The sequence below is a fragment of the Mobula birostris genome, chromosome 11 (genome assembly GCF_030028105.1).
Source record: "Mobula birostris isolate sMobBir1 chromosome 11, sMobBir1.hap1, whole genome shotgun sequence".
Taxonomy (NCBI): Eukaryota; Metazoa; Chordata; class Chondrichthyes; order Myliobatiformes; family Myliobatidae; genus Mobula; species Mobula birostris.
In genome coordinates this window covers 61,251,204-61,264,721 of record NC_092380.1, presented here as the reverse complement: position 1 = coordinate 61,264,721, position 13,518 = coordinate 61,251,204, and the positions used below count along the sequence as shown (strand labels likewise).

Here is a 13,518-nt window from a genome sequence, read left to right as displayed (position 1 = left end):
AAAAGTGGTGAGGAGCACCAGAAGGAGGTGATGGGCAGGCAAGAAGATAAGAGAGAAAGAAAAGGGGAATGGGGAATGGTGAAAGAGGGGAGGCCATGACTGGAAGTTCAAGAAATCGATGTTCATGCTATCAGGTTGGAGGTTACCCAGACAGAATAAAAGGTGTTGTTCCTCCAACCTGAGTGTGGCCTCATTGTGACAGTAGAGGATGGATATGGCCATGGATGGACATATCGGAATGGGAATGGGAATGTTATGTTGAAGTTGTATAAGATGTTGATGAGGCCTAGTTTAAGGTGGAAGAGTGCAGAGAAAATTTACAAGGATGTTGCCACGTCTGGAGGATCTAAGTTATAAGGGAAGACTGAATAAGTTAGGGCCTTGAAACCTAGAAGATTGAGAGGAGATTTGATAAGAGGTATGCAAAATTATGAGGGGTATAGATAAGGTAAATGCAAGCAGGCTTTTTCCACTGAGGTTGAGTGGGATTGCAACCAGAGATCATGGGTTAAGGGTGAAGGATAAGAAGTTTAAGGCGAACATGAAGGAAACTTCTTCACTCAGAGAGTCTTGAGAGTAGAATGAGCTGCTAGCATAAGCAGTGTATGTGAGCTCAACTTTAATGTTTAAGAGAATTTGGATAGGTTCACCAATAGTAGTGGTATGGAGCGCTATGATCTGGGTGCAGGTCGACAGGAGTAGGCAGTTCAAATGGTTTGGGCATGGACTAGATAGGCCGAAGGGCCTATTTCTGTGCTGTACCTTTCTATGACTGTGGAAGATTTGAAGGGATATAGGCTAACACGGGCAAATTAGACTAGCTTAGGTTGGCAGCTTGATAAGCATGGACAATCTGAGCCAAAGGGCCTGTTCTGTGCTGTATAACAATAACTCACAGCAGGCTAATTGTTCTGTTGTTCCTTACATATTTTCTCCTTCCTTATTGACATGCAATTGTTATTATTGACATGCACTGTTGTTATTTTTCCAGAATCTAAAGAATTTTGAAAGATTACAATCAAAGATTACTATCTGCTTCTCTTTAGAACTTTAAATGCAGGATATGAGGTCCAGGATATTTGATCCCAATCGAATGCCTAATAATTACTTCTAGTAATGTGTATTATTTTCAGTTAACATGGTCTCCTTTGTCTTTTGGTTACATATTATGGCATTGCTTTTCTACTGTGAAATTTCTTCATTGTGCCTTTGGAATTTTAAATAACTGGGTGACTAGTAACCCTTCCCCAAATGGCAGATGGTTGTATTTGCCATTCCAGCTTGCTTTCAAGACACAAAAAAATTCCAAATTTAGACATATGTGTCTGCTGACAGAAACCTTCAGATGCCAACTGAATATTGAAGTCTATTTTTTAAGTCTAATGATGGAAATAGTCAAAAGCTTAAAATTAAATTCAAGACAATACAAACTAATTTATCTCAATCCTACCTTGGTCATGATTAGAACTGTGATGAAATGCAAAACAGCACTAATCATCACAGCCAAGAATTGAGCACCTTCACGCACTACAGCCAATGGTGCTCTCAATAGTGAGACAGTAACAGTAATTCGAAATACAACAATGCCAAACGCAATACAGGTTATAATAACGATCTGTAAAATAACAGAAGATAGAGTTATCAGCAAACATGAACAATATTGAGGTAGTTGCAGCGGGGATATAGAATACCAATATAGTATTACTTGAATAGATACAGCAGCTTATCAGTTCCTGCAATATTAAACACAATACACAAAAAAAAATGTAAAATGAGGACAAATGTAAGGAAGGTAGGATTATGCAGAGTAGACAGAGTGAGCCCATTAAGTAGAAAATCCAGGGGAATGAAATTAACTAAAATGCAATTGCACTGTGCATATTTATAGGTATATAAGATGCATTGAGGCAACAATATGATGGGCAGCTGAGATGATCAGTTGGGCTAGACAAGCACTGCTTTGGGCTTTGCTGTAGGTTCTCAGAGTGCACAAGATAAATATTTTAAATTATGAAGATGCAAGAAATCGTTGTATGATCCTTTCATTATTTTGGTGGCTGCCTAGATAACTCAAACAACTTATTGCCAAAAGCATATTGAATAAACATATGGAGACAGAGGAGCTTTGTAGCTTTGCAATAGGTGAAGGGATATCCAAATTTGTACTCTCCATTACAGAGTTATGTCATACCACTGCTGCCTAATAGATCTACCATTTTTCTTTGAATGCCCAACAACCTCCAGAATCCTGTATTTTTGTTCTAAGTTCTCCATAGCAGAATGTTATTTCATTCACTGGTAAATTGATACCTGAAGCATTCTATCCCCCTCCCCCTATTACTACACACTCCCAGTGATTTGTCACGTGAAGCTCATATTTCTAATTTGGCTTCGAAGTACAAGGCACTAATTTCAGAAAAGGTGTTTGCAAAGGACAAGTTGTCTGACTGTTCACCATCAAAATGGTCATCTCTTCCTAATAATCCAGAGCATAATCAGCATTCAGCAGCCAAAGTGAAGGAGATAACATAATGTGCAGGCATGCTTTACTTCTTTGATTAGCAGCCAGTTGCTTGAAGCTATTTTTTTATTCTTCTCCTGCAAGAAGTAATATATTAGCAACAGATCTTTGAAACCACTCAAAAATGTGCATATGCATGACTGAAGAGAAGGTATCTCACTCTTAATTGACAAATTGCTTAATAGTAACTGATGGCTACAGGCATATTGAGGATGGATTTCAGGAGACAATGCAGTGACCGTAGGAGAACGAGGGAGTAGAAACTGAAGAGTGCATCACATGTAGTTGAATAAATGGTCGAGGTGAAAGAAAGGAAGAGAATTTTGGAACAGATCTTCTGATGAATGAGCTCAGTAATTCAATATCACTACAAGAAGCCGTTTTCGAGCAAGAGTGGTCAATTCACCATCTTCTTCCTGGACCTTAGAGGTGTCTAAGGCTAGTGTATCTGCAACAACAGATACAGACTACACGATAATAGTCCATCAAAAGGCCAAATAGCCCCTTGAGTCTCTGTAGCCATTGCTTCAAAGAATATGTTGTGTGCTAAGGCTTTTCAAATGAATGAGAAATGGTTGCAGAAGTTTTTTTTCCATCTTCTGGGTAAGCCTCAAACTGTTTCAGCTGGGCACTTGGTTATTCTTGATGGGTTGCTAAGCATGTAGCTGCAAGCATATCAATACAACAGTACTTGGATAACTCTCTTAATTCATCACTTGGAAAGTGATTCCATGCACTGGTGCACATTCTATAATTATGTCACAAGAACCAGATTAACACTTATACTCGTTACTTTATTTGCAGTTTGTCTTCTTTTGCACATATAGTTATCTGTAAATGTTATTGTATTTCCTTTTTTTCTTGTAATTGCTTGAAAGAAAATGAATCTCAAGGTACTATATAGTAACCTATACGTACTTCGACAATACACTTATTTTGAAATTTATACTTCAGCTCAAGCGCCTCGCAATCATAATACTTAAGTCAAAAATGTGAAAAAGAAAATGATTAATAACTTCACTAAATCAACCTTAATTCAATAACTTCACAATTTTAGCATTATTCATCCATCTTCCAAGTGCCCTTGTATGCTCTTCTAGGCCAGTTAAGCCATGATGTAAGTAGTGCTACAATTCTGTTACAACAATTGCAAACAAGATATGATGGTGCCAGTGGATTTTGTAGATCCAGGCTCTTTCTTCTAGTTCGTCCACAAAACAGCTTATTTTTCTCCTTTTATGTCTTTCTTTTCTTTTCAAGGTGGTTAGGGTTCTGTCAGAGTCTGTGATCTATAATCTGTGAACTATGGTTCTTAGCAGTGAGTTTTTGGACCAACCCTGCAGCCTAGCACTTTGCTATCTCCAGGAACAGCCTGGAAGATGTTCGCTCTCAGGACTGGGAGGTCAGAAGTCACGGAGGAGCCCTCTGGTTCCTTGCTGACTGAGGCATCATGGGAAACTTAAACATCGAAACTGGAACCCTAAGACAGTAGGTGGTGTGTTTGCTAATCTCTGGCTGCTGTTGGAGATAAGCCTCTCTACTTGAGCAATCTCTCTCTTGATGGAGAGTGAGAGCCTGTCAGTCCTCAAGACGGGTTTGGAGAAGCAATGCAGGAGATTGTAACATCGAAACAGCAAGTTGCTGGTGTTCACTCTCGTTGTTGCAGGAGCGACCCCACAGAAAGCCTGTCTGAGATACCAAAGTGCTGGCTTATGGACTGTAGTTTTGAGGGTCTCAGGATCAAGGTCACTTTGGAAAGTTTCTGCTGTTGGTTGCAAGGTGGGGGGGGGGGAGGCTCGGTGTTTCTGCTAGTGCAAATTGGGGGGGGTCAACGCTTTTTCTATTGCTCATGTGAAGGGAAGAGAGGGGCATCAGGGCTTCGATGTTTCTTTGATTCATTCTATGAGGTTCTTGTTTTGTGGGGGTCTGCGAAGAGTATGAATTTCTAGTTGTATGCATTCAGAATGTATACATTCTGTGATATTAAGTGAACCATTGATTGCACTAGATAGGGCTTATAGGAGATTTGAAAAGTCTTTACCAGGCTGGAAAATTATGACGAGGTTGAATAAGTAGGATTGCTTTCTTTGGGAAAATGGACATTGAAGAAATATATAATGGTGTTATGTAGATGTATATGGGAGATGGATAATTAGGATAAATCTATTTCTCTTAACAGAGGGTTCAAAAGCCAAAAGCTAAGGCTTTAAAATACTGCACAGCTTCTCTACTTGAGTATGCTCATTCAATATAGTTAGTGGTATAAGTTGTTTGAGTTTAGCAATTAGAAGGAAGAGGAATTCTTTCCCCACACTCAAACAGTAGAAATGGATGTATATATTAAACTCCTGTAACCTGCAGGATTATTGGCCTAATATCTGGAGTTGGGACTACTTTCTTTATGGATACAATGGGCTAAATGGCTTTTGTACAAATTTGCTATGATTTAATATTAAATAGTGACCCCGTACAGCTTTACAATAGCACAGCTTGAAAGTGCATTATCTTTGTATGAACGGGAACAGTCTGGACTAATTTCAATATCCGGCTGCTAAAAAGCACTGCTAAAAAGATACTGATGGGAGCACAAATGACATTACCTAAGAAAGATCATTACTCTTTTGACCCACTATTATTACATAGAAACTAGGTTTCAATGCAGATGACCTGCAATTGGCTGAAAGCGAATTACACAAATGCCATTAAAACTTCCCATGTCCCCCCAAAAGTGAAGTCCAGTCTGCTCATGATTACAGCAGTCTGCAATCATCAGTGGACAGTGAAAAATTTCACTGTAACATTGGATGGCAATCATATTTGCTGCAATCAGATGAGATCACAGTCTTCCTGGTGACCGTAAACACAAAATAATCTGCAGATGCTGGGGTCAAAGCAACACTCACAACACGCTGGAGGAACTCAGCAGGTCGGGCAGCATCCATGGAAACGATCAGTCAACGTTTCGGGCCAGAACCCTTCGTCAGGACTGTAGAGGGAAGGGGCAGAGGCCCTATAAAGAAGGTGGGGGAAGGTGGGAAGGAGAAGGATGGTAGGTTCCAGGTGAAAAACCAGTAAGGGGAAAGATAAAAAGGTGGGGGAGGGGAAGCCGGGAGGTGTTAGGCAGGAAAGGTGAAGAAGGAATAGGGGAAAACACAATGGGTAGTAGAAGGAGGCGGAAGCATGACGGAGATGATAGGCAGCTGGGGGAGGGGGCAGAGTGACATAGGGATAGAGGAAGGGAGGGGGAGGGAATTTCCGGAAGTTGGAGCACCTCTGCTCCGTCCGCCACAACAGACAAGATCTCCCAGTAGCCACCCACTTCAACTCTGCTTCCCACTCCCATTCAGATATGTCCATACATGGCCTCCTCTACTGCCATGATGAGGCTAAACTCAGGTTGGAGGAGCAACACCTCATATACCATCTAGGTAGTCTCCAATCCCTTGGTATGAACATAGAATTCTCCAACTGCCCCTTCCCTCTACAGTCCTGACGAAGGGTTCCGGCCCGAAACATTGACTGATCGTTTCCACGGATGCTGCCCGACCTGTTGAGTTCCTCCAGCGTGTTGTGAGTGTTGCTCTTCCCCTGGTGACCGGTGGTTGGGTCCTCACTGTTTATGAGGAGGTGTCATGACCTACTGATAGGAAAAATGATATCCAGGTATCACTCAAAGAACATTCAGAGGTTAATGCCGAACTCCTCTGTACTCCTTGATGTCTACTACAGGCTTCCTGGCAATTCACCAAATTATTCTATATGCTTGTGCAAAATTCTTTTCCAATAGGCTAGCTTCCAAAAGTTCTTGTATGAGCTAGCTGGAGCAAAGCTGATGGACATTTTGTCTTTCCAGAAATTGCCATATTTCTCCTGCTTTTCCCTGGAGACACAAGGATAGCAAATGCTGGAATCTAGAGCAACAATCTGCTGGAAAAAAATCAGCCGGTTGGACAGCATCTGTGGAAGGTAAGAATTATTGGCATTCAGGTTGAAACCCTGCAGTTGGAGTAGAAGCCAAAGCCCTGATGCAGAATTCAACCTAAAATGCTGACAATTTCCTCCTGCAGATGTTGCTTGGCCTACTGAGTTGATCCAGTAGATTGTCTGATGATTTTCCCCTGAATAGGCTGGTATCTGTCTGACCATGTAAAACGTATGCTACTTTTTGTGGGTTGTAAGATCTGAACTGATACTTGGAAATGACCTATGACGTGGCAATATATTTTCCTCATCTTCCTTGCCTGAATCTAGCAGCACATTTGCAGAAGTAGTAAGCAGATTGTCCTTCCCATAATTTTGAATTGAGCCTGGTCCTCAGAAACAAAGGCTGGGTAAAAGTGGTGCATGTGAAACATGTTATTATCATGTAGTGAAGACAGGTGGAATATTATAACACAAGTTGCATATAAGCCCGTGATCATCTGCAATGGTATCTGATCCTTCACTAATCAGAGGATGTTTAGTGGCAGAGAATTTGCTATTGCAAATGTCTGTTATGAGCTATTTCTCCTGGCAGAGAGAAAAATGTGTTAGTGAGTGTTTTCCTGTCCTGTTGAAGAGCTGCAGATGTGAGTAAGGTGAAAAGCATACAACTAATGGAGCAACAGTAAAGGTATGAGCATGTCTTCAGGTGGAAGCACAACAACTTATTTTAGCACACAGAAGTTGAATGACCATATTTAACTGGTTATGACAAGATCCATGGTGTTGGACTCCTGCATTCTCATGCTACCTCTTTGCAAAGGTAGCAAGAGAAAGGTCTAGAGCTGTATACTATTCTGTCTATAGTGGTCAGCCTCTTTCATCAGGATATTTTTACTGTTACAACTCAATGGCTTCCAGTTGAGCTGTGAGTGAAGGTGTAATTTCTAAGGTGAATTGTAACACTGGTTCATTTTCACATAGCCAGACTTTCAGAAAACTTAACATGGCATTAATTGACTTAATATGTGTCAGCAAACTTAGAAATTTATTATACGGTGTTCACTTACCAGAACAAATGTCAAGAACAAGACTACTGCTTTTTGCACAAATAAATAGTGATATTCTACCGGTGGTACTTCAGGATTGTATATTAGCCCAAGAGCAAGTTCCTCCTGTATAAAATAAATCATTTTATAATGGGTTTTTCTTCTAGTCCATTAAAGTTTTAAAGAAGGTAGGTTCAAAAAAATAAAGCTCAATGTTCAAAAATTCAAAGTAAATTTATAATCACAGTACATATTTGGCACCATGTACAACCTTGAGAATAATTTTCTTACAGGCATATTTAATAAATCCACAGCATAATAACCTTAACAGAATCAATGAAGGATCACAACAACTTGGCTGTTCAACTATTGCCCAAAAGACAATGAACTGTGCAAATACAATAAATAAATAGATAGATAAATAAATATCAAGAACATGGCATAAGGAGTCCTTGAAAATGAGTCCATCGGTTGTGGTAACATTTCAATGATGGGTAAGTGAAGTTATCCCCTTTTGTTCAAGAGTCTGATGGTTCAAGAGTAGTAACTGTTTATGAACGCAGTGGTGTGAGTGCTGAGGCTACTGTACCTTCTTCCTGATGGCAGCAGCGAGAAGAGTCCATGTTCTGAGTAGTGGGGGCCATTGATCATAGATACTGCTTTCCTGTGACAGCGTTTCATGTAGATGTGCTCAATGGTGGGGACTGGGCTGTATCTACAACTTTTTGTAGGACTTTCCATTCAAGAGTATTAGTGTTTCCATACCAGGTTGTGATGTAGCCAGTCAATATATTCCAATATACTCGTGACTACACATCAATAGAAGTTTGACAAAGTTTTAGATGTTGTGTCAAATCTTCATAAACTCCTTAAGAAGTAGAGGCATGGCGTGCTTTCTTCTGAATTGCACCTTCATGCTGGGCCTGAAACAGGTCCTCCGAAATAATAATACTGAGGAATTTAAAGTTGCTGACCCACTCCTTCTCTGATCCTCCGATGAGGACTGGTTCGGCGACCTCTGATTTCCTACTCCTGAAGTCGAAACTCAGCTCCTTGGTCTTGCTAATATTGAGTAAGAGATTGTTGTTATGGCACCACTCAGCCAGATTTTCAATCTCCCTACTATACAGTGATTCATCACCATCTTTGATTCCAGCTATGACAGTGGTGTCACAGGCAAACTTGTATACGGCATTGGAGTTCTGCTTAGCCACACAGTCATAAATGTAAAGTGGGTACAGCAGGGAGCTAAACACACAACCTTGTAGAGCAGCTGTGCTGGTGGAGATTGTGGAGGAGATGTTGTCATTATGAACTAACTCGGTTTTGCAAGTGAAGAAATGGAGGATCCAATTGCACAAGAAGGTTTTGAGGCCAAGGTCTGGGAGCTCATTGATCAGTTTTAAAAGGATGATGGTACTGAATACTGAGCGGTAGTCGATAAAGAACATCCTGATGTGTGCATCTTTGCTGTCCAGATGTTCCAGGGTTGAGTGAAGAGCCAATAAAATGGCATCTGCTGTGGACCTGTTGCACCAGTAGGCAAATCCTGCCTAAGTTGCTTCTTAGGCAGGATTTGATATGTTTCAGCACCAACATCTCAAAACACTTCATCACTGTAAGTACTACTAGACAATAATTGTTGAGGCAGATCATCACATTCTTCTTGGGCACCGGTACAATTGAAGGCAGTTTAAGCAGGTCAGTACCTCAGTCTGCAAAAGCAAGAGCTTAAAGATCTCAGTGAACACTCCTGCCAGTTGATCAGCACAGGTTTTTAACTCTTGTCAATTTGGCCAAACATATGCAACAAACTGAAACTCAAGAAATTAATAGTTTCTTTTCTTTCGTTTTCAGTTTGAAATGAAATTCAAGTAATTCAAGCAAAATGAAATTCATAATTTTCAGTAGCTACATACAGATAACATTGTGCATTGTAACTTACAAAGTTTTTCATTTAATTCTTTTTAAGGCACTCCTCATTTGTAAGAAATTCCTATTTTCAGTTTAAATTAAAATTAAAAATCAAATTTCTTTTGTATTTTTAAATTCATGCAGAGCATGCTGTTTGGATACTGCAATATTATGCATAACCCGTAATCTCTGAAGGCTGTATTAATATCCAGAGATATAACTAAGGGAACGTTAACTAAGGAAATCCGTACATAATGATTTAAATTTGGAAACAAAATCAATTTCTAAATTTGTGCATTGAACATATTCATGAATATATTAATATTAAGGAAGTCTACGACAAATTACAAACAAAATCACCAAAGCATATATAACTGGGAAATATTTTTAAAGGAGTTAAAAATAGCACCTTGGAAAAAATAATTTACCTGGAAAATATGAATCTAAAAAGGGTAAATAAGCAAAGGAAATAATAAATATGCAAATCACTGAGTCACATTACAAATTATTAAGGATGGAAATGCACTACCATATTAGTTCTAGAGGAATTTGAATTGAAAAACAATGCTGAATGATACTGAAGTTTTGATAAATCACACTTTGTAGCACAATTCTGATTTCCTTTGAGGGAATTAGTGGGTGCAAAGATTATGTATGAAAAAGGGATGTAATACTTATAAGGGAAGAAAGAATATACAGGTTAATCTTGGAGCCAAACAGCTTGCTTTCAATTAAGCAATTATGCATAATTTCCAACTTCAATTTAGTGAAATTGTGCACAGCTATCAGCAGGTATATCAGCACAGATTACCTCATCCTCATCCCAATGAAACAAATCCCAGTCACTGATGACTCTTGCTCTGGCTCGTTTCCACAACTCCAGAAATATAGTGGCTACATTTTGAGAGAAAAAAATATTTGTTGAAGTTACCGATGTTCAGTATTCTATGATAATACTAAAAGATCATTGTAAGAGTAAACGTTATGTAGGAACAGGTAATATTTTGTGGTATAATTTGCTATTACCAAAATGGATAGATCTCTGGGATGGAAGGTGCTGTGAGAGCAAATCACAGACTAGGAAATTACAACCTCACATTGAGTTATTTGATCTCATCTGTGGGATTAATAAGAGAAAGGACATTCTTGGCTTCAAAACCAAAAAAGATCAAGCTTGGCTTTTCTAATGATTTGTGTTGCCTGCACACACCTAAATGTTTAAATTTCTGGATGTTGGTACATACTGAATCAGGTTCACTGTGATGTCATCATGGAAATCACTCAAATCAATGCTTGGTTTTGCCTTGCCAACAGAAAAATAAATAGCCATTGCTATGTCAAAGGAAGTGTACGTACCCCAGATTCCCATGAACATTGAAAATAAAATTGTTATTTCCTGATCAAAGAGTTCTGTAATCTGTAGAAAAATAAGAATTTGCTTATTAGCACTGGTCACTCATGATTCTGAATTGTAACTGTAATTTTTCTGTTTGCACCTGGTTTAAAAAGTCTAAAACACCACATACCTATTGTAACATCATTGACATGAGATGATAACTGAATTTGCTCATCCGCCAAAACTTCCACACTGAGAATCAATTAATTGGCGATGTTATCATTTTAGTTCAATGACAACAGATCTAAGCTAGAATACTTAATTGCCTAAAGATCGATCCAGAGAAGTGCTAGAAGAGTATAATTCTCCTTTGACCAGCCTACCAAAGGTATTCAAGCAACTTAGATATTATGGATCATAAAAAATATTCATTGTTGTTCACAGCAGAAGAAAGGGCCATTAAAGATGCTGCCTGGCCTGCTGCGTTCACCAGCAACTTTGATGTGTGTTGCTTGAATTTCCAGCATCTGCAGAATTCCTGTTGTTTGCGATTAAAGCATATAAAACTGAATGGGGGAAATAAATGAGAAACTAATCAAAGAGAAGCAATAACATTCATGATCCAGATGCATTAGTTCAGCATATTAAAAAGGAAGAAAAATTATTACATTAGGAAAGAAAAATGTGCCAGAGAATTGGCAATAACTAAAACTGTTTTTACTTGCTAAAAGTGAGTTAGGACATAAGCAGGGAATAAATCAGTTAGTATGTTTGTAATGCAAAGATAAAGGACCAAATTGTTCTGGCCATAAGGCACCACTCAGGCTGCAATTGGAGTATTCTTAACACCTTTGGGCCCCATATCTCAGAAAGGAAGTATTGTTCTTGGAGACAGTCCAGAGGAGATGATTCTGGAAATGAAGGGGTTAACATATGAGAGGCATTTGGCAGCTTTGGGCCTTTACTCACTGGAATTTAGAAGAATGCATGGGTATCTTATTGAAACCTACTGAATGTTGAAAGGACTAGATAAGGTGAATGTGTAGAGGATGCTTCTTCTGGTGGGTGTATCCAGAACTAGAGAGCACAGCAAAATTGAGGGGCGACCTTTAAGAACAGAAGTAAGGAGGAATTTTTTAGCCAAAGGTTGGTGAATCTGTGGAATTATCTGCCACAGACTGCAATGGAGGCCAGCTCCGTGGGTATATTCAAAGCAGAAGTTGATAGATTCCTGATTGATCAGGGTATCAAGGGATATGGTGAAAGGGCAGGTGTATGGGGTTCAATGGGATCCAGGATCAGCCATGTTGAAATGGCAAAGTGGGCTTGATGGGCTGAATGGTCTACTTCTGTTCCTATGTCTTATGGCCTTATAATTAACAGTTTCTAAGGGAAGTCAATCCTAAACTTGTACAGCTTCACAATTAGTTTGGGACTTACTGAGAAGCAGATATCACTGTGGAGTCTAGTCACGGAGCCTTGCTGAGATTCTTCAGCATATTAGGGAAACTATCTCCCCATTCCTACACCAGATTAAATAATGCATAGGATTAGAATGGGGATTCTCAGCTGCAGGATATGCACTTTATTTTAACTTCAATGTTTTAATCAATACGTATTTGATTCTGTATATTTTTAATTTAATTTTTAGAGAATTATTTCCTTTCCTTAAATTTGCTATATGAATTTAAGTAGTTTTTAAATAACTTTGATTCTTAGAGATATTTAAGGGTGTTAAGTACTCCAACAGATTTTACATAAGATGAAGTTCCATCCCCAGCAATATGTTCTGTCAAAGCATGCCTGGATCTCATTACACCTTCCCCAACACTTCTAGAATTCAAACACCTGGGATATTCCATGTACAGATCCATTCTGTATTTGTCAGGGGAAAGGACAAGTCCAAGAGTTGGTTGGATCCAAAGTACATATACATTATATAACCTTGAGATTTCTCTCCTTACAGGCAGCTAAAAAACAAGAAACCCAAAAGAACCGATTAAAAAAGTGCAAACACCCAATGTGCAGAGAGAAAATAAAACAAATCGTGCAAACAATAAAAGCAAGCAAATAGGATTCAGAATGAAAGTGAATCCAGAGACATGAAGCCTGGAGCAGCAGAAGCAAGCCCACTATCACAGTTCAACACACATCAGAGCAAAACGTCACAGAGCCCAGAGACAAGACGTCTGAAGCAGCGAAGCAGGCTCACAGCCTCAGCGCAGCGAACAGCGGAGCAGCAAGCAGAACTGGCCCAACCCTCACCTCTGGTTCTCACACCCTGCTTTTTCAATCCAACTGGCACAGCGCTTATACGATTCAAACATTGGATCATTCTCCCTTTCGCGAATCGGCCCGGACAGACAGGAACAGCAGGGCTCTTACAGCTAACAGTACGAGCTAATGGTTTAAAAAGTTCGTCTGTTTAGCGAGGTAAGTGGGTGAGTAGATTTACTTTTCCTGTTTCATTCCTGTAGAATTAGATAGCATGCCTACAGGGTTAGTGCTTTGTTCAGCGTGTCAGTGTGGGAATCCTGGGAGACCTCCAGCCTCCCTGATGGCCACATCTGCCCCAGGTGCACCGAGATGCAGCTCCTCAGAGACCGTGTTAGGGATCTGGAGCTGCAGCTTGATGACCTACTGCTTATCAGGGAAAGTGACGAGGTGATAGACAGGAGCTACAGGGAGGTAGTCATCCCTAGGCTACAGGGGTCAGAAAACTGGGTCACTGTCAAGAGAGGGGAGGGAAATGCCCGGATAGTGGAGAGCACAACTGT

At 39.7% G+C, this 13,518-nt stretch overlaps 1 protein-coding gene across 12 annotated transcripts in view; it reads right to left on the bottom strand.

The window, feature by feature from the left end:
• LOC140205111 (anoctamin-9-like) overlaps positions 1 to 13,518 on the bottom strand; it is a 141,144-nt gene that overhangs the window by 73,140 nt on the left and 54,486 nt on the right. For 10 of the 12 annotated variants that reach the window (XM_072272305.1, XM_072272307.1, XM_072272308.1 and 7 more), the window contains exons 10-13: positions 10,762 to 10,822; positions 10,217 to 10,299; positions 7,513 to 7,617; positions 1,451 to 1,615 (exon numbers count right to left, since the gene is read on the bottom strand). The exons of 1 other annotated variant lie outside the window; for it this stretch is intronic. In XM_072272305.1, coding sequence (XP_072128406.1) covers positions 1,451 to 1,615; positions 7,513 to 7,617; positions 10,217 to 10,299; positions 10,762 to 10,822 — 414 coding nt within the window. The remainder of the gene's footprint in view (positions 1 to 1,450; positions 1,616 to 7,512; positions 7,618 to 10,216; positions 10,300 to 10,761; positions 10,823 to 13,518) is intronic. One more of the 12 variants, XM_072272310.1, reaches the window with a different exon arrangement.